General features: G+C 34.8%; 1 protein-coding gene across 1 annotated transcript in view; it reads left to right on the forward strand.

The window, feature by feature from the left end:
• EPHA3 (EPH receptor A3) overlaps nt 1-26,927 on the forward strand; it is a 360,422-nt gene that overhangs the window by 307,390 nt on the left and 26,105 nt on the right. Inside the window, exons 12-13 of the mRNA XM_035015173.1 lie at nt 5,362-5,423; nt 7,588-7,797. Coding sequence (XP_034871064.1) covers nt 5,362-5,423; nt 7,588-7,797 — 272 coding nt within the window. The remainder of the gene's footprint in view (nt 1-5,361; nt 5,424-7,587; nt 7,798-26,927) is intronic.

Raw genomic sequence — 26,927 nt, forward strand, 5'->3', positions numbered from 1 at the left:
ATGGTTGGTAAGGAAGACTTGGATAATGTGTTTCTTTTGAAGAGAGAGATTATCCTTAGGCACCCTGAAATGATAGACGCATGATCAATTTTAACTGGCACTCTGCTAGGTGCTGGTTTTAGAACTACATACAACATGGAGTTGGCCCCTGCCCTCATTAATTCATAGACCAGTGGGTGTAATAGGGGTCATTTTTTTTAAAAGATTTTTTTTAATTTTATTTTATTATGTTATGTTAGTCACCATACATTACATCATTAGTTTTTTTTTACCTTCTTGAAAAATTTATCTAATCAAATAAAAGGAAGTACATACAAATAAAGACATTTTATACAAGCAATTGTCCAAAAGAATTAGATTGTTTCCAAAAAAAAATTCTATCTGCTAATGGAATTTACTGATGCCGAAGATTCTTAATTTTATTTTATTATGTTACATTAATCACCATACATTACATCATTAGTTTTTGATGTGGTGTTCCATGATTCATTGTTTGCATGTAACACCCAGTGCTCCATGCAGAAGGTGCCCTCTTTAATACCCATCATCAGGCTAACCCATCCCCCCATCCCCCTCCCCTCTAGAACCCTCAGTTTGTTTCTCAGAGTCCACAGTCTCTGGTAGTTATTTATTTGAGAGAGAGCTGGCAGAGGGGCAGAGGAGCAAGGAGAGGGACAAGCCAACTCCACACTGAGCAGGGAGCCCTGCATGGTTCTATCTCACAACCCTGAGATCATGACTCGAGCAGAAATGAAGAGTCCGATGCTTAACCAAGTGAGCTGCCCAAGCATCCTAATAGGGGTCATTCTTAAAATAAAGTCTTGATTAAAATGGAATTTGGAAAAGATTGTCTTGTATTTTTATATGATTTAATGGTAAACCACAGAAAAATACTCTAATTTAGCTTATCAGAATATTCCTATCAGTCAGTTAGGTATAGTACATGAAAATCTAAAACTAAAACATTTTCTTTCCAATCAAAGATGATTCTAGCATTTCTTTCTGTGAATCATGAAGCATATTTGCCAATTATCTTTTTTCAATTTTCTTCCTGCTGTGTATGCTTTTTTGCTTCTACCCCGATTCTGATTACATGATATTAATAATGAATGCTGGCTGCTAAGGCCAAAGATTTTGATTTTATAAACCACACTCATGTATTAGAGTGTGTTTTAATCCTTTGGAAATGAGACATAGAGCGTGTGAGATACAATTACTGGTAATAGGAATTAATAGCATTTCTTTTGAAAATGAATTAAATTTCAATAATTTTTTTTAAAGATTTATTGATTTATTTGAGAGAGAGAGAGCACAGGCACCAGTGGGGGGGAGGGGCTGAAGGAGAGGGTGAGAATCTTAAGCAGACTCCACTCTGAGTCTGGAGACCTACATGGGGCTTGATCCTAGGACTCTGAGATCATGACCTGAGCAGAAATTGAGTCAGTCGGGTAACCAACTGAGCCACCCAGGTGCCCCTAGATATTTTTTTTTTTAAGTAATCTCTATATCCAATGTGGGGCTCGAACTTACAACCCCAAGATCGAGATTTGCATGCTCTACTGACTAAGCGAGCCAGGCACCCCAATAATTTTTAATATTTTAATCATTAATAAATACTTTTTATGTTTGAATGAAAATATTTCAATCTAAAGCCAACATTTATTTGATAACTGCAAGAAAAATCTCTATGTATGGCTATATATTTATTACATTTTCCTGCCCTTCTTTTTATAGAAAATGTGATTAGGAAGGCTGTGGTGAAATACATAATATTGAACCTGGAATTCTTATATATTCTGAATCACAATCCTTGTGTCATCAAACAGTGGTTCAAAGATTAATAATATATCTGAACCACTGGGGATAGTTGGGGAAATGAAGTGATTGTAACAGACTGATTCGCTTCCCTTAACCCTTTAGTTATGAAAGATCATAATTTTATTTATGCTCATGAATCAGCTTAGGAATAAAAGCAAAATTCCACTGCGCATTTTGTTTTGCTCATTTTTGTTGGAGTTTCATTTCAGCCAGTCATCCAACAATAATTTTATTGAGTTTAGTACAGACAGATGTATTTTAGGATTTCTGAGGGCAGCAAATGATATAGGCTCTTGAAAAAGCTGAGAATGTCACTTCTAAATCAAAATACATATGAGAGAGCATGCAATCTTGATAGAAACACATTGCATCCATGGGCAGATGAACTGATATTTTATAAATAATTTCCAGCTACATTTAATACATGTTAGAACTAGTTCTCACCACTATTGCAGAGAGTTTCTTTTCCTTTAACCCTATTTATTATAATCAAAAGCACAAGGAAGCTAAGGTAGAATAGAAACTTAGATGCTAAAAAAATAAAACTTAAAAATTAAGGCTTTCCAAGGTAGAATATTTGTGATTCTGTTTATTCTTTGTCTGTACTTTTGGGTTTGCTGAATCTTTGAACTTAATGTAAAGCATATTTTCAGACTTGCCCATCTTAACTGATGTGTTTACAAATACCTAAATTTTAGAGCTAAATGTAGCCTGATCTGATTTCTGAATGGTCATGGGACTTTGGCTTAATTGACTGATTTGATTTTTCAGCTACTTTTATTTCCCTTGCCAAACATTCCACTAGACAGGCTAACAAGAAACTAAATGGTCATAAGGCTGGGAGCCAGAAGGAAACGAGTGATAAGCAAAGATCTGGGTAGTACAAAAACTCGGTAACTGGCCACTGTAATTGAGAGTTGGCTGTGTGAGGCAGAATACATGTGACTACACTTAATGGATGCATTGGATTTTGTTAGCCTATTATTCTTCATAGAATGGTATTAAGGCAAGAACATAGAAAATTATAGTGATTTATAGAGAACATGCATATGAAGGATTTCATTCGTTCATTCATTCATTCATTCATTCATTCGTTTGTTCACTCATCCCTTCTTTTAATTTCAGATCAGTCTCTGGGACCAGTTTTTAGGCATTGGATTGATCAGTTCAGGAGAGATAGAAGTTTTCAGGGAAATGTTGACTCTTCCCTTTCTTCCTGAATATTGTTAAATCAAAGCTTAATTAGAATTTTGAAGAAGCAACTTCTAGAGGCTTAAGCTTTTGGCTAAATGACTTTTTAGACATTACCAGATTAACTAGATATATATGATGTGTTACCCAAAATATATAACTAAATCAGTACCTTATTGGAAAATAGATTGGTATATCGATTGTTACATATATAAAAATTATCTGAAAATTATAGAATTTAAATAATTTTTCTTACCTTTTAATAAATAAGACCTATAGCTTGGGATACATACAAATACTAAATATAGCAAGTATAACCTTCATAGTATCAAGCCATATAATTTGTAACTAGTGTGAATTAAGAGTTTTTACCTATGAAAGGAAAAAGCAAGCAAAGAAAGCTATTTTCTTTTTTTTTTTAGTTTTATTTATCTGTTTGAGAGAGAGAGAGTGTGCACAAACTGGGGGGGGGCAGGGGGCAGAGGGAGAGGGAGAAGCAGGCTCCCTGTTCAGCAGGGAGACCTACATGGGCCTTGATCCCAGGACCATGAGATCATGACCTGAGCCAAAGGCAGACGCTTAGCTGACTGAGCCACCCAGGCACCCCAGAAAGCTATTTTCTATCATCAGAATGTCAAACAAACCTTCATGATATAGAAGGAACATATGAGGAAAACTTAAATGTGTGCTACAATGAGGGGTGCATGGATGTTTTTTAAAAAGCCATTTGAACGAGGTCTTTCAGCAGTGCTCACTCAGTCAAGACTGGATTCAGGTCCTCTGGACATGGAAGACAAGTGATTTTCCTTCTGTTTGTAACATGATGGAATTATATTTAAAACAATAGTATAGCAGAAATAAAGGAAGAGAATTATAGTGTAGTAATAGTGTAGGTTTTAAAATCAGAGACAGCTGTGTTGGGGATCTGCTGGAGAACTAACTAATTGTGTGACCTCAGCAGGTTTCTTAAATCTACAATGCTTTCAGTTGAGGACATCATAAAATGGGAGTAATACATATTACTAAAGCACAACATGATGTGAAGATGAAGTAGTGTAATGTATGTATGTAATATACACGTATAAATATATAATGTTACATAATTCTAATTATGCAAAAAAATTACTCGTGTTTTCTGTATATCAAAAATATCCATTTTCCATATTTCTTTTTCTTTTTGAATTGTTCATTTTGCATTACTTATTTTCCAAGTTGTTATCATAATGTATTTAGAGTTATATTTTCAACTTTGCTCACATGTAACAATTATCTGTAATTATCATGTAACAATTAAACTGTAACAATTATCTAAAATGCTACAGACTTCAGAGTTGTCATTTCAATTCAGAATAATCCATGGAATTGACACCCAAAAATTGCCTGAATCATTACATAGTTGAACATTTATTCTATTTGTAAATATATATATCAGCATACTCAACACTCTCGTATCTAATGCTTTTTCATATTTTAAATGTTTCCCTCAGTATAAATTTCCAAAAGTAACAGCATAGTGGATTCAGTTTGCTGCTCTTGGCTTTATTATTTATTAGCTATATGACATTGAGTAAGTTAATTACCTTCTACATATCTCAGTTTTCTCATGTGTAAAGTGGAAGTGATAATAACAAGTTATCATATATAGAATAATTAAACCAGCATCTTGCACATAGTAAGTGCTATATAAATAAAGTTAAATGCTCATTAAACGGTTTAATGGTATTTAAGGCCACATATTTCTAAAATGGTTATTATAAGTTACTGCCAACAGCTATTTTAATTTTATTTTCCTTTTAAACATGGATTTTATATTTCTAATGTGTTAATTGAATACAGATTTTTAAGAGTTATAATTATTAGTCTTGTTTTATGAAATTCACAAATAGGATCATGAAGATGGGGACTTTGATTTACTTGCTCTGACTAACCAGCGTAAAAAGGAACACCTAGTACATAGCTCTATAAATATCTGTAGAAAGTATGAATGATTGTGGAAATCCTGGCTCTGTCTTGGGCTGGAAGGCAGAAATACCTGATTTTGTAGATCAGCTAGGATGCAATTAAAGGGAAGAAAGGGGGCATATTTTATGTTCACAGAAAGCCATTCCAAATAAGCCAATTTGGATACTATAGGTTGTAGGCCCTTGTTCTGCAAACCAATCTTCTTCAGGTTTTTTTTTGGTTTTATTTTCTATTGAATTTTTTTGAAACATTGGAAAATTGGGGAGACAGGGAAAGTTTTACATTTTTTAATTCATCACTGTATCAAAGTGTATTGTACGTATTCATGATATGATATTTGTTGAACTCTGCTGATGATTATGTTTAATTTATTCTTTACCCTATATCCAGGTAAACCAGTTATGATTGTCACAGAATACATGGAGAATGGTTCCTTGGACAGTTTCTTACGTGTAAGTAGAAGATTTTATATATATTCATATATCTCTTATCCCTATCTATATCTCTTATCCCTCTACCTATACATATATATGCATAAATATGGAATGAATTGCTAAAAATGTTAGAGGCAATTAGATAACAAAGTTTAAAGTAAAACTGAAATTTGGAGGGGGGGTACTAAATAGTAAGAGGAAGACTAAAATTACATCTTTATCTTGCAGCATCCAAAGTTAATGGTTTATATTTTTTTAATTTTATTATGTTATGTTAATCACCATATATTACATCATTAGTTTTTTTTTTTTAAGATTTTATTTATTTGAGAGAGAGAGAGAGAGAGAGTGAGAGAGCACAAGAGGGGGGAGCGGGAGAGGGAGAAGCAGACTCCCCGCTGAGCAGGGAGCCCGATGCAGGACTCAGTCCCGGGACTCCAGGATCATGACCTGAGCCGAAGGCAGTCGCTTAACCAACTGAGCCACCCAGGCACCCACATCATTAGTTTTTGATGTAGTGTTTCATGATTCATTGTTTGCGTATAACAACCAGTGCTCTGTTCAGTACGTGCCCTCTTTAATACCCATCATCAGGCTAACCCATCCCCCATCCCCCTCCCCTCTAGAACCCTCAGTTTTTTTCTCAGAGTCCATAGTCTCTCATGGTTCATCTCCTCCGATTTCCCCCCCTTCATTTTTCCCTTCCTGCTATCTTCTTTTTTTTTTTTTTTTTTTTAACATATAATGTATTATTTGTTTCAGAGGTACAGGTCTGTGATTCAACAGTCTTACAAAGTTAATGGTTTATATTTTTAAAACAAATTTGTGCAATCTTCAGTCTTTTTATACTGCCAAGATTCACATTAGTTAAAATAAAAATTTTAAAAAGACCCATAAATTAAGACATAAGTAACATTGTTGTAAGACAAATATTCTCTTTTCTTCATTGAAAGTAACCTCAGAGTGCTATTAGGTAGAAGACCATCTATCTCTCACATAGAGCTTTTGTCTCAGAAAATAAGCAAGTATTATAATTTCAAAGTTTTCTCAATTCAGAGATATCATTTGGTGATATATATGCATCTATACATATTTTTAAATTTTTTCAGCAAATATTTGTTCAAAGATATGTGAAAGTTTTATGGAGAACAAGACACTGCCAATCACCAGTCACTGCAAGGGATAAAAAAGACATATACCCTGTCTTTAATATGCTTGCAGTGCTATAAAATAGATATAGATAGATGATAGATAGATAGATAGATAGATAGATAGATAGATAGATAGATAGCATAGTATAATTCATTATCATGGAGGAAACTTTTAAATTTTCTATAATGAGAAGGTATTTATTTTAATATTCACGAGGCAAATACAAATTTTATCAGCAATTATTTTCCCAAACATTTCAAAAACAAATATTTTTTAAATCAGGTAATTAAAATCATTATAATAGATATTCTTTTAAATTGTTATTGTGTAGATATAACTAAACATGGAATTTTATATCTATTTATCTATATATACATTTATGCACATATGTACATCTGTATGTATCTATTTACCTATTTATCATATAAATCATATATTTGTATTTTAATCCAAGTAAATTGGAAGCTTTTCTAAATACAGATCTCTGACTTTGTGTTTTATTGTTTTCCATTTTAAGACCTATAACTCAAGACTGAGTAGAAAACGAATATTCAGTAAATATTTTTGACTAATTCTGAACTATTTATTTATGATGATAATTTAAACATTTAACATCCACCTTCTTTGAAGCAATTAATAAAACATCTGTAAAACCAGAAGGAAGAATGGACATTCAATCAAATAAATATGTAAAACTAAAATAGCCACAGGAGTCATTTCATTTTGTTGTTCTTGAATTTAAAATTTCTGAGGGGTTTGTATGTCACAAAAAGACCAGGAAAGATCTAGTTTTGAACCTGAAGTCAGAATGTTACGACACTCCTTGTAATGAAATATTTAGTAATGTAACTACTGTGATGTTTTGTTTTAGCCTTGTATCTATTTATTCACATATCTTGTTAGGCTGGAGTGCTTAGAACTAAAATGTATATAGTCAGTCTTTTTACAGTTCAGTATGTGAGATTTTAACCAAGATATATCTTTAAGGAAGAGCAACACATCTTAATTGTGTATTTGAAATACTTCTCAGAAACACGATGCCCAGTTTACAGTCATCCAGCTAGTGGGGATGCTTCGAGGGATAGCATCTGGCATGAAGTACCTCTCAGATATGGGTTATGTTCACCGGGACCTTGCTGCTCGTAACATTTTGATCAACAGTAATTTGGTGTGTAAGGTTTCTGATTTTGGACTTTCACGTGTTCTAGAGGATGATCCAGAAGCTGCTTACACAACAAGAGTAAGTCACTTTTTCTTTTTCTTTTTTTCCTTTTTAATATGTTTTTCACCTTGTGTTATGTTGACTTGCAAATAAATAGAAATCACGTCTCTCAATGTTTTGTCAATTATATCTTCCCCTGAAGGAAATGTATCCTTTAACATTAAACTACTGTTACTTCTTCTGGGAAGATAGATGATCACTGTTTATAAGGTGGGTAATGATGGTAATTCTGAAATGTCATACATCTGTTTAATGTGTCCCCCACAAATGCAGCATGGTTCTCTCATGTCTGACGTCTTGGGATTTTTAAATTTACCCATTTTTGCATCTGATTTAGCCACCTTTAGTAAACGGATTGGATAAATTCTCAGCTCCTCCGTCCAACTAGATATAATTTTAAAGCATTTTAAAATTCTGTTTACCTAAACAACATATGCTCACGTTATAAAAATTTCAAAACAAAGCAATAAAAAGGAGAAAAGTCATCCATAATTGTGCCACCCACAGAGAACATCTGTAACTTTGTCAGTCGATACTTCCAGATTTTTTCTGCATACCTAATATACACACCTATGCATGAATACATAATTAGAATAGGATTATTCATAATATTACTGTATAACCTGTTTTTCTCTTAGCAATATACCTGTTGAATATATTTCACTGTCAATAAATAATCTTCAAGTTTTCATTTTTGTCAGTTTTATCTACTCTATTATCTGGTTGTACCATTTTTTTAAAAATCAACCTCTAATTATTGGGCAAATTATTATTATATCTAGCTTTTCTTTCATTTTTATCATTTTATTCTATTATTCTTTAATTTTTTTCATTATGGTAAGTGTCCTCTTTAATCCCCATCTCCCCACCCAGGTACCCACTTGTAACTATCAGTTTGTTCTCTATAGTGAAGAGTCTGTTTCTTGATTTGTCTCTTTCTCTCTCTTTTTGTCCTTTGATTGTTTGTTTCTTAAATTCCACATACGAGTGAGATCGAATGGTACTTGTTTTTCTCTGACTGACTTATTTCACTTAACATTGTGCTAATTCTATACCTGTTGTTGCAAATGGCAAGATTTCATTCATTTTATGGCTTAATAATATTCCAGTGTGTGCGTGTGTGTGTGTGTGTGTGTGTGTGTGAGATGTACCACTTCTTCCTTATCCATTCATCTATCAGTGGACATTTGGGCTTCTTCCACAGTTTGACTGTTGTAAATAATACTACAATAAACATAGCAGTGCATGTATCCTTTTGAATTAGTGTTTTGTATTTTGGGGGTAAATACCCAGTAGTATGATTACTGGATCATAGGGTAGTTCTATTTTTAATTTTTTGAGGAATCTCCATACTTTTTTCCACAGTGAATGTGCCAGTTTGCATTCCCACCAACAGTGTAAGAGGGTACCTTTTTCTCCACATCCTCGCCAACACTTGTTGTTTCTTGTGTTGTTTATTTTAGCCATTCTGACAAGTGTGAGGTGATATCTCATCGTAGTTTTGATTTGCATTTCCCTAATGATTACTGATGTTGAGCATCTTTTCATGTGTCTGGTGGCTAATTGTATGTCTTCTTTGAAGAAATGTCTGTTCATATCTTCTGCCCATTTTTAATTATATTGTTTTTTTTGTCTTCAGTTGTATTAGTTCTTTATATATTTTGAACACTAACCCCTTATGGGATATGTCATTTGTAAATATCTTCTGCTATTCAGTAAGTTGACTTTCAGTTTTGTTAATTGTTTTCTTTGTTGTGCAGAAACTTTTTATTTTGATGAAGTCTCAACAGTTTATTTTTGCTTTTATTTCTCATCTCAGGAGACATATCTAGAAAAATGTTGCTAAGGCTGATGTCAGAGAGATTACTGCCTGTGGTCCCTTAAAGGATTTTTATGATTCCAGGTCTTACATTTAAGGTCTTTAATCCATCTTGAGTTTATTTTTGTGTATGATGAACGAATGTTATTCAGTTTCATTCTTTTGCACGTGGCTGTACAGTTTTCCCAACACCATTTGTTGAAGAGACTGTCATTTTTCTATTTATATTCATTCTCCTTTTCGAAGATTGATTGACCATATGATTGTGGGTTTATTTCTGGGTTTTCTGTTCTGTTCCATTGATCTATATGTCTATTTTTATACCAGTACCATATCATTTTAATTACTACTGCTTTGTAATATAACTCAACATCTGGAATTGTAATACCTCCTTTTTTTTTTCACGATTGTTTTGACTATTTGGGGTCTTTTGTGGTTCCATACAAATTTTAGGATTTTTTGTTCTAGTTCTGTGAAAAATGCTATTGGTATTTTGATAGGCATTACATTAAATGTGTAGATTGCTTTGGGTAGTATGGACATTTTAACAGTATTTGTTCTTTCAGTTCATGAGCATAGAATGTCTTTCATTTCTTTACATCATCTTGAATTTCTTTCACCAGTGTTTTATAGATTTCAGAGCACAGGTCTTCCACCTCTCTGGTTAAGTTTATTCCTGAATATTTTATTGTTTTTGGTGCAATTGTAAATGGGATTGTCTTCTTAATTTCTCTTTCTGCTGTTTCATTACTGGTATATAGAAATACAACACCTTTCTGTACATTGATTTTGCATCCTGTGACTTTACTGAATTCATTTATCAGTTCTAGTAGTTTTTTGGTGGAGTCTTTTGGGTTTTCTATATATAGTCCCCTGCCATCTGCAAGTAGTGAGAGTTTACTTCTTCCTTATTTGGATGTCTTTTATTTCTTTATGTTGTCTAATTGCTTCTGATACTATGTTCAATTAAAGTGGTAAGAGTGGACATCCTGGTCTACTAGTTCCTGACCTTAGGAGAAAAGCTCTCAGTTTTTCACCATTAAGTATGCTGTTGGCTGTGGGTTTTCCATATTAGGTTTTTGTTATGTTGAGGTATGTTCTCTCTAAACCTACTTTGCAGAGGGTTTTTATTATGCATAGATGTTGTACTTCGTCAAATGATAGCTTTTCAATATTTTATGCAAATGTGTAAATGATCCATTTGCATTCATTATTGTATGACTGATAATTTCCCTATGATATAACCCTAAAAGTGGATTTACTGTGTCAAAAGTGGATTTCCTGTGCCCATTTTAAGAGCACACTTAAGTATATACTGATAAAAATAGATATTATCGTTTTTTTGTGTTTGTTAGTTTTGAGAATTGTATCTAGTTGTTTTAATTTGTATTAATTTTTTTAAAGACTTTATTTATTTATTTGAGAGAGAGAATGAGATAGAGAGAGCATGAGAGTGGGGAGGGTCAGAGGGAGAAGCAGACTCCCTGCCGAGCAGGGAGCCCGATGCGGGACTCCATCCCGGGACTCCAGGATCATGACCTGAGCCGAAGGCAGTCGCTTAACCAACTGAGCCACCCAGGCGTCCCCTAATTTGTATTAATTTGATTCAAAATGCATTTGATTATTTCTTCATATATTTATTGACAGATTCCTTTGAAAAGACATTTCTTTATAGAATTTTTTTTCATGGCAGACAATTTTAGAAAATAAAGATATAATGATCATTATTAATGATACTACCAAAGGTAACCAATTGTAATTACCAATTATGTATATAGTTACAAAATGGGATCATATTATATGTACTGATATATAAAATGATATTCACTTATCAATCCAGTATTTTCTTCTTATACAAACTCAGTGTTGTTTTGTAATCTATTTTAACTTAAAATATAAAATGTAGAATTTTCTAAATGATAAATTTTAACAATATCATTAAATAATGTATCATACTCCACTTTATTCATATACAATACTTATCCAATGCACTATTAGGCAAATTCCAAAGTTTTGATATTCTTTTTTTTTAAAGATTTTATTTATTTATTTAATTGACAGAGAGACAGCAAGAGAGGGAACACAGCAGGGGGAGTGGGAGAGGGAAAAGCAAGCTTCCTGCAGAGCAGGGAGCCCGATGCGGGGCTCAATCCCAGGACCCTGGGATCATGACCTGAGCCGAAGGCAGACGCTTAACGACTGAGCCACCCAGGCGTCCTTCTTCATGTTTCTTAAAGGTTATTACTGGTTCGCCTGGGTGGCTTAGTCAGTTAAGCATCTGCCTTCAGCTTAGGTCATGATCCCAGGGTCCTGGGATGGAGTCCTGCATCAGGCTCCCTGCTCAGTGGGGAGCCTTCTCTCTCTGCTCCCCCTGCTGTGCTTATTCTCTCTCTCTCTTTCTCTATGTCAAATAAATACAATCTTTAAAAAAATAAAAGGTTATTATTAATTAAAAAAACTCATTCTTTCTAAAATTATCAATTTCAACAATTCTATTATCAATGACCAAGTGTGTCACATGGCATCTCTCTCACATTCTGAAAAAGAGCCCAATTTGCCAGACTGAGTTTCATCTACAAATAGAGCCACAGAAATAGAACCAGAAATTCAGAAGCACAGTGTCCCAGAGATATCCCTAGATGAGTTGATATAGGAGTTGGAACTCTCCTGATGCCTCTATAAGTTACACTCTTGTTTACATTTCCCATTTTCAACCAGATTCTGTAGTGGATTCACTGTTCGTACATCTAAGTATTTCTTAAAATGTGTCCTGCACAAAAATGTTGCTGTTCTTGGGACTACAGTTCACTAGGTTAAGACCAAGACAAATAAAATAAAATTTTATATCTAACAGCTAGTTGAATTAAATTCATAACAGTGACCTTGACTGTAATAAGCTCTGAAAACTTGAGGAAATTGCAAAACATGGGTAAATATGTGGATAGTGCTTTTTAGTGTCTCTTTTGTTCCTTCTCTGATCTCCAGAAAAATTAGCCAACATTCTGCAGCAAAGCTTCATTTTTATGACCATAAATTATCATCCTAGGAGACAACATATGCAACAGATGATAATATATTTATAGTTTTGAAGAATGTTTTTTTATTCTGCTCACTGCTACTCTGCATTCTAAAGATATCCTTCATAACCTTTTGCTACTATTGAGCTTTTAACACACTGTATAGAAAGTATTCTTGTAGGCATTGTCCTTGTTATTATAACAATCACTATATGAAAATACTTCCAGTTTTAATAAAAAGTACTTTTTTTTTTAAAGTACTTGATTAAAAGACCTTTATTTGATATATTAGATTTCTGGTCATTTAGGTTCTGTGCCATATCCCATTTTTAAACCAGAGCATTTTTTTTTTTCAATATTAGTTTTGATTTCTAGGATACTCTAAGGAATGATTTTTCTTGTAGGAACTTGGAAGATTCATCCAAATCTGGATCATCTGCTCTCTGGAGAATATGGGTTAACTTGGGTTAACTTTCATAGTTTTATTTGTACTGATTGTGACTTCGTAAGGACCAAGGGGTACAGAAGACCATTTCTTGACTCTAGTAGAAAAAAAAAAAATGGTGCTCTGTCAAAATTCCTCAGTATCATTTGTGAAATAAAAATGTGACAGGCTCTCTGCATTTTTTATTCTCAGAAGATTCTTAAAAACTACACCAACAAAATGGCTCACTAACTGCCAATAAATAGCTGTTTAGAATTATTCAATGTTCATTCTTGTATTTTCTCAAAACCTCTCAAAATATCTGTGAGGGTCCTAACTTCTTTCTGAGAAGCTGTAATTTGCATCTGCATTTCCAGAATAATGTAGAAATCTTTAATTTAATCTCCTGTAATAATCCTTGTTTGGTACAACAATTTTATAATTTACCCTCAACTATGAGGTATGGTTTAAAATAATAGGGCTGCTATTTTGTTTCTTAAACAAAAACACTGGAACAATTAAATGAGTGTTGCCATACTAATTCTTGGGAATTTGTACTTATTATAGGAACACTGCTATTGTACAGAATGTTTTGGGAAATCCTCTTTTGAAATTATCTTTAAAATTGGATTGTGATATCATCGCTCAAAGTTATTTAAGCATATAGTATTTTAGGAAACATATTTGCCTGAGATAAAAATCTCTGGTCTCAAAAATAGTTAATAAATAAGAAAAGTAATACATTGTTATATAATAAAGTCTAGGTGGTTGTTTTTTTTTTAACCAAACCAGTATTTTTCAGCGTAGACCTCCACTTTCTTTATTTGATTAAACATCCTATAAATTATGATTACTTCAGAAAAACAAGTTCACCATTTCAAAGAGCATTTTTGTTGGATAAACACATTCTGGTGAATCTGCTTTAAAAAGCTAGCCACATGACTTTAGTCACACTTAACACATATCACGTAGAGTCACTTGGATTCAAAAATTAGCATTCAGTGCCTCAATGCACTAAGCCGGTTCCCCAATTGCTTCTCAGAAAGTTCCTGCCTTAGGTAGAGGGTAACTGCACTAAGGAATCATGAGAGGCGTTTGATTCAATGCCACTGAATGAATATGGGATGTTTGCTGATCTCATTTTAAAAACATTGTGATCGACAGGCAAGGTAGAAGAGTGAACGGAATTTATATCAACTAATTCTGTATGTATTTTTTTTAACTGGAGGGAACACCTGAGGAGTGGAGGAAACGCTGAACCTTGAAACTTGGAACAACTTATCAGATGTTTTCCCATGCCGCCTTAATACTGTCTTAAGTGTATCACAGGTTTTCCTGCCTTATGTCCCAACAGGATTCCTTGAGACGAGAGGGTCAGCTCAGATCATAATATACACTTTTGTATGTTTTCTCTTTTTTATCAGGGTATTAAGTAGGAAATCAGAATTTTTTTCATTACTCACTTATAGTTATTTCTTCTCATTTCTCACTACTGAGTTATGTGGAAATTCCAAACATTGACACTTTCCATTATACGATGTGATTATGCATCCTGTAACCTTTGTAAAATTCCACTGCATACATGGGATTCGAGAGTAAGAAGGGTGTAGTGTTTTAGCATTATTATGAAAATCGTTCAATCTTGTGGACCCTCTGAAATGTTCTTGGGGGACACCCAGCAATGCATGGATGACACTTTGAGAACCACTGTTATAGGTACTATGTCAGGAAAATGCACCTTAAAAACTAACTGAATATTTTAGTTTTATCAAGTGATATAAAGTCTTGACTTACAGTATTATATGATATAGCATGTCTTGAAGAAAGTCCTGGAATGTATAACAGCAGCTGCATACAAAAGGCTGCAAATCATCTTGAAAGGCTTTGGAGTTTATTTGGGATGGAGCAGTTAGCTCTGCAAAATTAAACCATCAGAAACTTTTTGTTGTTGAGAAAAACAAACAAAAAATGAATTGCCTCTCTTTGGTTTCCCATCATATGAATTCAGAGCACAGTTATGGCATGTTGCTTATTTATTTTATTTTTATTTTTTTGCACTGAACTACCAATTTATTTCATTTTAAGAGAACCATGGAATTATTGGTGAAAACTGTTTACCACTAAATTATTTTTTAGTCTTTTTCCTTACGAAATTTCATTTTAAATGGTTAGCATTTTTCATGTGCATGCATGCATCTATGCATATGAGCATTCTTATATTCATATGTTCAAATAGATGGGATCCAAAATTCCACCACGATGGTGCTCAGTTTACTGTTTAACAAAACCAAGTTAGAGAAAATATAGGCTTTTATCTAATTTATATGTTGTATTGTATAAAGTCAATCCAATTCTCAAGCCCCAAATTCATTTTAGAGATATAATTACCACATAAACCAATTTGGGAAATTTGAGAGAGCCAGATGATTTGGTTTTGGTTATATTCTTCATTTTTCATTTTTTTTTTTTAATTTCTGTCCTGAAGACACATACTGAGTCGTTAGAAGTTAGATTTTTTTTAAAGATTTTATTTCTTTATTTGAGAGAGAAAGCGAGCAGGGGGAGCATCAGGCAGAAGGAGAAACAGGCTCCCAGCTGAGCAGGGATACCCTCCTCCCATGCAGGACACCATGCTGGACCCAGGACCCTGGGATCATGACCTGAGCTAAAGGCAGACACTTAACGACTGAACCACCCAGGCGCCCCTGTAGTTAGATTTTTATATTGGATAAGAAGTTTCTCCCTTTCGTTACATTTATAGCCCATTAACATCTATTTAATTTTTAGAAGATAAAAGCAAATGAAACGTTATCATAGGCATTGCGTGTTAAGCGAAGGAGAAAGAAATCTCATTTTACATAATAATTTATTTGATTTTTTTCTCTGTAATTCTGCCAACTTGATGCCAGAAATATTCTACTACAGTTATTTTACTTAATTTCATTTGCAAGATAAGAAAGGGAAAAAAAGTGGCTAATGCAAGTAGTTAAAAGCTAAGCAGTTAAATGCTTCTTTTCAGGATAACTCCATTTTAAGGACACAAATAATAGAAAACATGAGCCTTTATTCTGTAGTCAAGGACTAAAAACTACAAATACCAAGAACCAGAGTGATATAAAAAGAAAATTATATTATTTTGATAAGTAATATATATCATATATCCTTTACACATGAATGAAAAAAAAGTAACACATAAATATCTAATCAGAGGCCTTCATATATTTTAAGCTTTGAATCAAAATAAATAATGTCAATCATGAATTTATTCCCTACTCTCTTAGGATCAGTATGGATAGGCCTTATAAAGCTTCACAAAGTAAAGCCATATATTCAAAAATCAGAAAATGCTAGAAGACTTCGTAATCTCAGTTGTCAACATTGCATCAATATTTAATGAGAGATCTAGTACTTTCTAGTCACCCAATTCAGAGAGATAGATACCATAAACATTTTTTTTAAGATTTTTTATTTTATTTTTTGACAGAGAGAGACAGCGAGAGAGGGAACACAAGCAGAGGGAGTAGGAGAGGGAGAAGCAGGCTTCCCGCTGAGCAGGGAGCCCGATGTGGGGCTCGATCCCAGGACCCCGGGATCATGACCTGAGCTGAAGGCAGACGCTTAACGACTGAGCCACCAGGTGCCCCGATACCATAAACATTTTAACGCGTAAAAATAATCTATCCAGATTTATGTGGGGGAAAAATCACAGCTATTGTTTTGGAGTGGACTATAGTAGTATGGAGGTTGTATGTAAAATATTACACAGTCTCTAGCAGGAACAATTTTCTCTAAAGTGCATGATTCATTCATTCAACATTTGAGTGCCTATGATGTACCCGGCACTGTTCTAGGGTGGTAAATAAAACAAAGCCCTGACCTTATGAGTTTACATTCTAGTGTGGGAATTCAAGTAATAAACAAGCAAGTGAAGGTATAGCAAGGCAGAGAAGTAAGATGAAGAATGTGGGTAGTGGGGGAGGGTGTTATTTCAGTGAGGAAGATTAAGAGAGTTTCCCTGATAAAATGATGTCAGAGTAGTGAAATGGTGAGAGTGGAGGAACAAATAATAGAAGCATCAAAGTTAATTAACCAGATTTATTTTGCCTTAACTATCTTTTCAATTTAATAAATTAATTGTAATCATTGTTCTGATTCCAACAGGCTCACTTTGCAAGAAGACAAATTAAGCAGTCAGATTAATGATTTAACTCAGACTAAACATCAGGCTCATAGTGACTGGTCTAGGCTGTAGTGCTGGCAAGCCTGGAAGCTTAGTAAAATCACTTTCTGATATTATTTCCAGTTCATGTGAATATCCCACATTTTCAAAAATGTGATGACACATTGCCTGAAGCTTTTCCCAGAGCCCCGAAGCCATTGACCAGCCCCAGATTCCTTTGGCATTGGGAAGTACCGCAGTCTTCCTGTCCTAAGTCAGGCTCACCGCTGGATGTCTGGCATGGCTGATAATTTGACTCATTTCTGTCATATGTCATGGTTCAGATACACTCCCGTGACTTTTTTCCTTTTTCATTTGCTGGCCACTGTTCTGGAATTGCCCCCTAGTTCAAGCTGTTGTTTACTAAACATAAACCTGTAAGGGAACTGTTGCTGTGATGTCCAGCCAGAACTGTCTTTTTGGATATTTAGGAGATTCTCAACCTATCATTTCATCTTTCCTTATTTTCCAATCATCAATATTAAAGAAATCAAGCTTACTCAAGTTTTGCACTTTTTTAGTTACTTACTAGAATGAACCTAATATCTCTATTTCTATCATTTTTGTCGCAATTACATACTGAATAGATCTTTCTGATTTATTTATCTATAACACTGTTTCTTTGGAAAACTGTGTTCAGAGTGCTAAAAATACACACTTTCAAATGAAATTCTTTAACCATTAAAGAAAATTAGGGTTGAGTATGTATAAAACACAAAAGTTTAACATTTAAAAACCTCACCAAACTCGGAAATATCTTCAGCCTTATCTGTAAATATTTGCATTGTTTTTGTTGAAGATAGACATTATACATCAAATGACCTAATTTGAAACTAACAGAAAGTAACAGAAAAGTTATTTATTTGTATTGCATTACCTGGGCAGCGATAGAGAAACTTAGAATGCAGGTGAAGATTTTCCTGTATTTTAAGAAATTCTTAAGCATTTCACATAATGTTGAAACGTTTCAAAAGTTCAAGGGATAGGCTTTTGCTACCTAAGAGATCATCCGTCTCGGATCTCTGGTGGCAATCAACATCTGCTGGAACAATTCTCTCAATGGCTTTTAGATTTGAACTACTGAGGATTAGAACAGATGCTTCCCCTGGGATTCTTCCTGGCTTGCCCTTTACCTTGTTGTCTACTGTTGTCTACAGTGAGTGAAGGTTAGTCCTTGATAATAGATAGATGCTAAATCCTAGAGTCAAATGATTTATCTCTATGGTTCCACTTTTAACCTGAGAAGCCAATATTTGCCTCCAGGTTAAACACTCAACTACTTAGGGTTTACTAAGATAAACTCTCCAAAGTCCTTTGTCACTCTAAGTATGACCTGACAGAGCTCACGGGCAGGCAATGTGAACTGCAGATCAGCAAAGCATTTACAAAATCAACAGGGAGAGATTTGTATATATAATTAGAGAAAAATTGGGGCAGATAAGAGATATTATGCCTTAATGTCCAGAGAGTTTAGCAAGTATACTCCCTTTCTTTAGAAATCATGACTTGGAGTCCCCTAACACAGAGTGACAGAGCTGACTTTAGTTGAGTGCCTAAGAAATTCAGGATTTTAGCCAAATGTCTCATTTGAACTGTCTAAATTCATTAAGCTTAGAGAACTGAATTGCAGGATCTTTTGAGAATAGGTTTACTCCAACTGCTATTTCTGGACAAAGCGAACAAGGTTTTGGACTACTTCAACTGATCCTGGCTTTGAGTGTAGCAATTATGTAATGCCTCTCTGCCCAGAGACTCTCTAGCATCTTTACTTGCAACATTTTATTCTTCTCTTTTAAATTTTCTGTAAGAATTCTATAGGAGTAAAGCCAGATATGACATCCAATAGGTAAGTAGATCCAAACTTAGGATAATCTTTAAGAGTCCAAAATAATGAACATCAAAAACGTCCGCATCCTTGATATGCAAGTAGGTTTAAGACAGAAATTTGAAAGTTGAAAGAGCTAAGGTTCATAGGTCAGCACAGCTATTAGAGATATTCCCCATGATCTTCAGTTGACGAATGACAAGATAGCTGCACAGAGAAGTTAAGAAACTTGGCTAAATTAAACAGTATGCTAAAATTAGACCAAAAACCAAGACTCTCGGTTTCTGCTAAACTTAAGAATGCAAATGGATTGAGTGACTATAAATTCCCCTGAGCTCCAATTACTGAACTATACACATAATAAGACAGAACTGAGAGGAACTGATCCTAGGTTTGCCACTTTAAATATAGGGAGCAAGCATTAACTTCTGATTCTGTTATGGAGGTCCCTCTGCAATTGAGGTTTTAGACATACTCTATATGCTGGGATTCTGAGCTTCCTCCAGGCAATTGGAGACTTTTCTCAAATACATAAATGTCTGGAGAGCTTACATGTGGATATAGAGACCACCTTAAGTAAATGCATTCATTTTACAATGTATTTGTATATTGTAAAGAATACATCTTCATAAATCATCTTTATAGTAACTAGCTGTGCTTTAGAGGACTCTAAGTGCCTAGTAGCACTTTATCAACCATCTTGAAATTGTCAACTGATTTCAAAATTTTAGCTCATTAATAATGGTTGTACTTGAATAGTTTTACTGTGACAGGGAAGTATGCCAAATGATGACTCTAAATCTTTGGGTAGCCCATTGAAGGATGTGTTTGGCAGTTAATTGAAAAGCATCTAAAATTTCAAAATGTCTCCCACATATATAACTGAGAAAGCAATTTCTGAAAAACAACAAAGAAGTCAAACAATAGAAGCTTGAATTTATTGGGGTGGGGAGTAGGGGGAAAAGGGGAATTATTGTGATCAATCAGGAGAAGTATGAATAAATTCTACAATGGATGACTTGTAGGAAATTTAGTGAGTCAGAGTCTTATAGATTCATTTGATTTTATTTTGATAGTCTCAGATCTACAGATGCTCAATTTGAAGGCAGACAGCCTTACTCTGAAGTAAGACTTTATTAAAATGTGGGGGTTCTTCTTTCACCCATATTTCAGAACCAAATTGGACCCTCAAGAACTTGTAATCCAGTGTCTCATTATGTCAATGACATTTACATTTTTGTAGCCATAGATAGTGTTTGATCTGGGAGTAAAAAACTTGTTTCTTACTAAACTCTTTGGTCATAGATACCTCTGTTTGATAAAGAAATTGGTGCTTAATTAAAGTTTCATTAGCAATAGGGAGTTATCCCCTTCTCAAAAAAGAAAAAAAAGAAAGGAAGAAAGTTAAGAATAAAGGAGAAAATAGGGGCACCTGGGTGGCTCAGTCTGTTGAGCGGCTGCCTTCGGCTCGGGTCGTGATCCCAGAGTCCTGGGATCGAGCCCCACATCGGGCTCCCTGCTCAGTGGAGAGCCTGCTTCTCCCTCTCCCCCTGCCTGCCTCTCTGCCTACTTGTGCTTTCTCTCTCTCTCTGTCAAATAAATAAATAAAATCTTAAAAAAAAAGAATAAAGGAGAAAATAAAATAAAATAATAAAAAAGCATAAAAACATAAAAAAAATTAAAAAATAGAGGGAAACATCTCAAAGGGATACTGTTATATTTACTAAAACCCAGTGTCAAAATTAGCTCTGAGGAACCAGGATCTTACTTGACTAGAACAGAAATAAAAATATCCAGAGAAAGGATGTGAATAGTAAGGGGAAAAAAAAGAAAAAAAAGAAAAAGTTAATTCCACTTAGTCTACATAAAATCCCAGATAAATCCTGGAGCTCGTCTGAATTATTTTTCCTTGCTAAGTAAAGCTTGTCATACACCATCTAAAGCAGTAGTTTTCAGGTAAGGATAATTTTGCTCCTAGGGGATATTTGGCATTGTCTGGAGACATTTTTGGCTGTCACAAATGGAGGCATGCTAATGTTATCTAGTGGATAAAGGCCAGGGGTGCTACTAAACATCTTATGACGTACAGGACAGCCCCCACAACAAATCGTTAATCTGCTTCAAAATGTCAATGGTGCTACTGTAAAGAGAGCTTGTTCTAAAATTACCCAACATGTGTAAATAATGTGTAAAAAATGGGAATGAAGATCAAAGGTCCCTCTCAGGTACTTTATAATTTCTCCTATACATACTGGGCCATAAGTTGCATGGGGCAATGTAGACTACATTGCCATTTGTGGAAAAAAAAAAAAAAAATGCAACAGACTAGCCATCTGCCACCAGGCCTGGCATGATGAACTTGGGGATATTTCACAAACAGAATGCAATGAATAGTATGACTTTTTTTTTTAAGGTCTTATTTATTTATTTGAGAGAGAGAGAGAGCAAGAGAGAGCACAAAGGCAGACGCTTAACTGACTGAGCCACCCCGGCTTCCCTGAATAGTATGACTTTTATTCCTGTTAATATTTTATCCTCATGTGCTCTTGATCTAACACTTAAAATTTTAATTCCTTCCCCCGGTGCTCTAAATTTTAAACATGGCCTCTTTATTTTTGATGTTTTGATTTTGTTTTATTGTCTTTGGAGTAAACTCATAAATAGACATACTTACCTCGCAGGTAAATATGTCATGTATTTTCAGTCAACGTATGAGTCTTAGCCATGCATAATTAATTTTTATGTTTAAAAATTGTACTTACCTCATCCTACAAAGGAATGGAGTAATATTCATATTCAGAGACAATATTTATTAAATTATTGGTGGTATTTTTAGGTTAGTAAAGTACCTACAATATCAATATTGAAACAGTTGATATAGGATGCATTTTGTTTATGGAGTCAAATGAAAATCTTTATAACATTCTGCAAACTCTAAAATATTTAATCCATGCAACATCTTGTGAGATATTTTCATAATTTTATAGATACTGTAAAAACTTGATGTTCAGTAATTCTTATATTTATTACTATTATGGAAGTAACATTGTTAAATAGCATGAGGGGAAAGAAGGCATAAGAAAATAGTATGATTTTTTAAAACTATTATTATGTTATATATTGGCTCATTCTTAGTATTTGTATATTCTGAAAAACTAGGTTCAATGTATTATTTTCTAAAAATGAGCTGTATTTTTAAAAATGTTCAAAATTACCAAATATCTTCAGTAAAATCTACCACTCTAAGCCCATAACATAAGTGGTTATATTCTCTATCCACACACCTTTGGGAAACAAGCTGTTGTAAACAGGAGAGCTTGAAAGTCAGACTCCTGTTTTAAACTCTGGGCATGCAGAAATGAAGTAAGCAAGCCAATTACTACTGTGAACGTCCCAGTCTAATTATCCCAGATAATTAAAAGGTAGAAGGATCACCGAACAGGGAGTGACCAGGTTGGCCTAGAATATTCCCAAATGTTCCACCAATGACTTCGCATTTGACCAGAATGTTCGACTAAGTTTACTAGTTGCAGAAGGTAGACAGGGAAAAAGCCTCCCAAGGTAAAAGAATAGCATGTGTTTTGGAGAAAGGTAATTTAATTCAAGTCAATGAGCATTTGTTGAATGGCTACCCTACACATTTGCCAAGATATCTGAATAAGACAATTGCTCTCTGCAGTGAGCATGGGCACATGTGGATTATGCTCATTATCTTCAGATTTATAACCTATTTAGATTTTCATAGGCTAAGGATTTCAAATTATTACAAATTGTGACAAAAAAAATTATTTATGACAACAGGACAAGAGCTACTACTTGCATTCATTTTGCCTGTATTGAATATATAGATTTTGAAACTATAATGTTGAATTTAAAATTTGTGATAACATACACATTGATCCTTCCTCAAACTCTGAGATGATTTTGCCAGTTTGTGATCTCACCTTAATTAAGTGGGTACAGTGTTTATTTGTTTGTTTGTTTGTGTTTCATTTAAAGCCAGAGTGACTCCATGTTGTTTGCCAATAATGGAAAAAGAAAAATATATATAAAATTCTTCTTAGTCTGATTTATTTTTAGTAGAAATAGCAACAATTGCTAAATTTGAATAATACCTTGTAGTTGACAATAAGCTTTCCCTCCTATGCTCATTTAATAAATTATTCGTATCAATATATAAAATGTGTTAACCACTTGAAGGGAATTAGAAGAGAAGAAAGGGCAAGATATTTATTGAGCAGACTGTTAATGATCACTTTATTAGTTGATTTATGTATATTATAAAACCATTGCCAATGACAAAAATATTCCATAATCCCCAGTCATCTTTGTGTGTCTCTATTTCTATGAGTTCAGCAGACTATAACGATTACAAAACATTAGCAAGACAACAAAATTCAAAATTTAAGTGATTTCTTTAAAATAATTTTTTTAAAGATTTTATTTACTTATTTGACACATAGAGAGAGAGAGAGCACAAGCAGGGGCAGCAGCAGGCAGAGGGAGAAGCAGGCTTCCCTCTAAGCAAGGAGCCTGATGCAGAACTCGATCCCAGGACCCTTGGATCATGACCTGAGCCGAAGGCAGACACTTAATGACTGAGACGTAATTTGCCAAATATTTTTCCAAACACATTTCCTTTTCGTGTGGGTTTCAAACAACGTTTAAATACAATGTCCCCAGTGAAAGTAAATAGATAGCACTCAATTGGAAAATTTCTGGAAATAATTTGCTTAAATCTGTAACCATGTGCTAGCTTAGAGAACACATTACACTAGTCCCAGTCAAGTTCAGGGATGGTGTAGAGCAAAGCCCTACATTGAAAAGATGGGCTCCCAGCAGAGATCCCTCCGATAGCATTTATGTCTGTGTCCAGAACAGCACAGGAAAGGATTCTCCTTCTAAGCTTAAACACAGGTGTGGCCCTGATTTTCCTAAAGGGATCACTTTTCATTATTTCACTATTTTCAGAAATTTTATTAAAATATTGTCAATGTTCTCCTCTGTGGAAAATAGCGATGAAGTGCGTAAGATGAAACAACTTTAGCGTGTTCCATTTTCATCCTGGTTGAGGTCAAACACAACAAATAGGTGTCTTGTTCCTGACAATCGTCAACCTAATGTTTTGTCTAGGTTCATATTTTAATGTAAATTAAGGACCTTGGCAAGATGATGTATATCTGTGCCTTATATTTCTAAATAGATACAAAGTTTTCATCAAGGAAAGGACTTCCTTTTTTTAGTGCATTTTTTAAAAGATTTTATTTATTTATTTGCCAGAGGCGGGGGGGGGGAGAGTAAAAGCAGGGGGAGTGGCAGGCAGAGGGAGAAGCAGGCTCCTTGCTTCGATGTGGGACTCGATCCCAGGACCCTGAGATCATGACCTGAGCCGAAGGCAGACGCTTAACCATCTGAGCCACCCACGCGCCCCTTTAGTGCATTTTTTATACTTTTAGTAATTTGGCTCTGGGCAAAGGAAAGCAAATGGCAAAGTGTCTTATCTCTGCAGCAGAGATAAGACATATAACTAGGATACTGCAGAGTATTATCTTTCCTTTGCTCTATGAATATAGCTTTGTTTGACTTCTGTTAATTCTCAGAGCTTTTTAAGAAAGAGAAAATGTGCCTAATGATTTCATTTGGCATCCTGAATAGATTTTGTTCCATGTCACATGTATAATTCTGTTTTTGTCGAAATTAAGGATATTTGATATCTTGAATCCTTAAACCCAAGTGCAAATAAGTTAATTTGGGAATTGTAAAATTTTATTAGTTATTTTTAGGATTGGATGTATTGTCAGAGAAAATGGCAATATTAGACCCTCCAAATTATTTATTTATTTATTTATTCATTTATTTATTTGAGAGAGCACGAGTGAGAGCAAGAGGGGGAGGAGCAGAGGGAGAGAGAGAATCTTAAGTAGTCTCCACACCCAGTGTGGAGCCCGATGAGGAGCTTGATCTCAGGACTCTGAGATCATGACCTGAGCCTAAATCAAAAGTTGGATACTCTGGTTTCTCTTCAGATCGTATAAATCTTTTGCCTTTTACTAAATCAAAAGTTGGAAGTTTTGGGATGCCTGGGTGGCTCGGTTGGTTAAGCGTCCGCCTTCGGCTCATGTCATGATCCCAGGGTCCTGGGATAGAGTCCTGCATCGGGCTCCCTGCTCAGCAGGGAGCCTGCTTCTCCCTCTGCCTGCTGCTCTCCCTGCTTGTGCATGCTCTCTTTCTCTCAAGTAAATAAATAAAATCTTAAAAAAAAAAGTTGGAAGCTTAACCAATTGAGCTACCCAGGCACCCTTGGACTCTCCAAATTTATTTATTTTATTTTATTTTAGATTTTTTTAAAATTTAAATTCAATTAGCCAATGTATAGTGGACCCTCCAAATTTAAATACGAAAGGACCCTTTAAAATGTTGAAGATAACACAAACTGTGAAGAAGAGAGTGAATGAGTGAGTGAGGGAGAAAAGCAAGGGGAGCTTCAAAGACCTTATGCCCTCTCCTCTAGTTGACTATAAAAATTTTCCATTCTGTTTTTCTGGTTGTAAATCGTCCCACTTCTGTTGTGCACACTGTGCACTGTGGTGTCCCCCAGGATCTCCGGAGGCTGTCCTTAGTTTCACTCCCATCTCCCCAGCCTGGCTTATTTTACTTCACCAATATAAAGCGTCAACTACCCTTCAGCTGAAGCTTCTCAAGAGGGCTGTGCTCAGTCACCCTCTCTGTGCTCACTTCACTACAGTTTCAGGCACTCATCAAACCCCAGTGTTAACCCCACCTCCTTCAAAGACCTGTGGCATTATTCTCTCTGAGCAGTTCACTTGTGTGAAAACCAAAGAGAAGCATCAAGTTTAGGGGGATATTTCCAATCACAGATACCAGTGTCCTCTGCAGGATTAAGTTGGCTCAGTCTACCTATGGCTAAACCCCAATTTGACCTTTTCCCATCCTTTTCCATTATATTCCTCCACATACTCTGTAGCATAGTCACACCGGAAACTTCTTCGAAAACATACATTTTCCTCCTCTGTGCTTTGTTTGATATATGACACTTCCCTCCGAGTATGCGAGTGTTAAGCTAATGTTTCTGGAGTCTTTATTGTGTGCCAGGAACTATGCTAAAGGTTTTATTAAAATTTGTCATTTAGTGCCCCAGCTCTGCTATGAACCAGAACTATTACTTTACACAGATGAAGAAGCTCAGGTGTAATGAGGTCTAATAACTTCACCTCCTAAGATCCATTTCTCCAAAGCGATATGTCGCCCCACTTGAGCATTACTTTGAAACCAGTGAAGTGCTGTGAGGTGCAGGGTCAGTGGAACACGTTTTGATGAATAGGCTTTATGATTTGGATGATGTGAATTCTTTGCAATATTTAGCCTTTTTTTTCTTATATCAAAAATCTGTACATCTTTTCGGGCTCAATTCATATGTGACCTCCTCAGTCTCTCTAGTGAGACTCTCAGCCCCATGCTCTGCATCACAGCCGTTTCTGCTGCCTTCCTACTCACTGGCAGGTCCATGACCAGCATGACCAGCATCACCTGGAGCTTTTGAGAAGAGCAGACCATGGCTACACTCAGCAACTACTGAATCAGGGCTTCCATTTTAATGGGAGCAAATTCCAGATGATTCATATAGATAGTAAAGTTTGGGAAGCAAAGTACTAGATACTTCTTTCTGCATTTCATTATTCAAAACAACTAATTATTATTCCTCTTTGCCTGAGATTTTCCAAACAGAAGGGCTAGTGTGTTATTTATATTTGTCTCACTCAGAGTGACTAGGCTAATACTTCCCATATGGATGCTACTCAACACATTTTTATTAAATGTATTTA

Source organism: Mirounga leonina, unplaced genomic scaffold (genome assembly GCF_011800145.1).
Source record: "Mirounga leonina isolate KUSES-001 unplaced genomic scaffold, KU_Mleo_1.0 Mir_169, whole genome shotgun sequence".
NCBI classification, from domain to species: Eukaryota; Metazoa; Chordata; class Mammalia; order Carnivora; family Phocidae; genus Mirounga; species Mirounga leonina.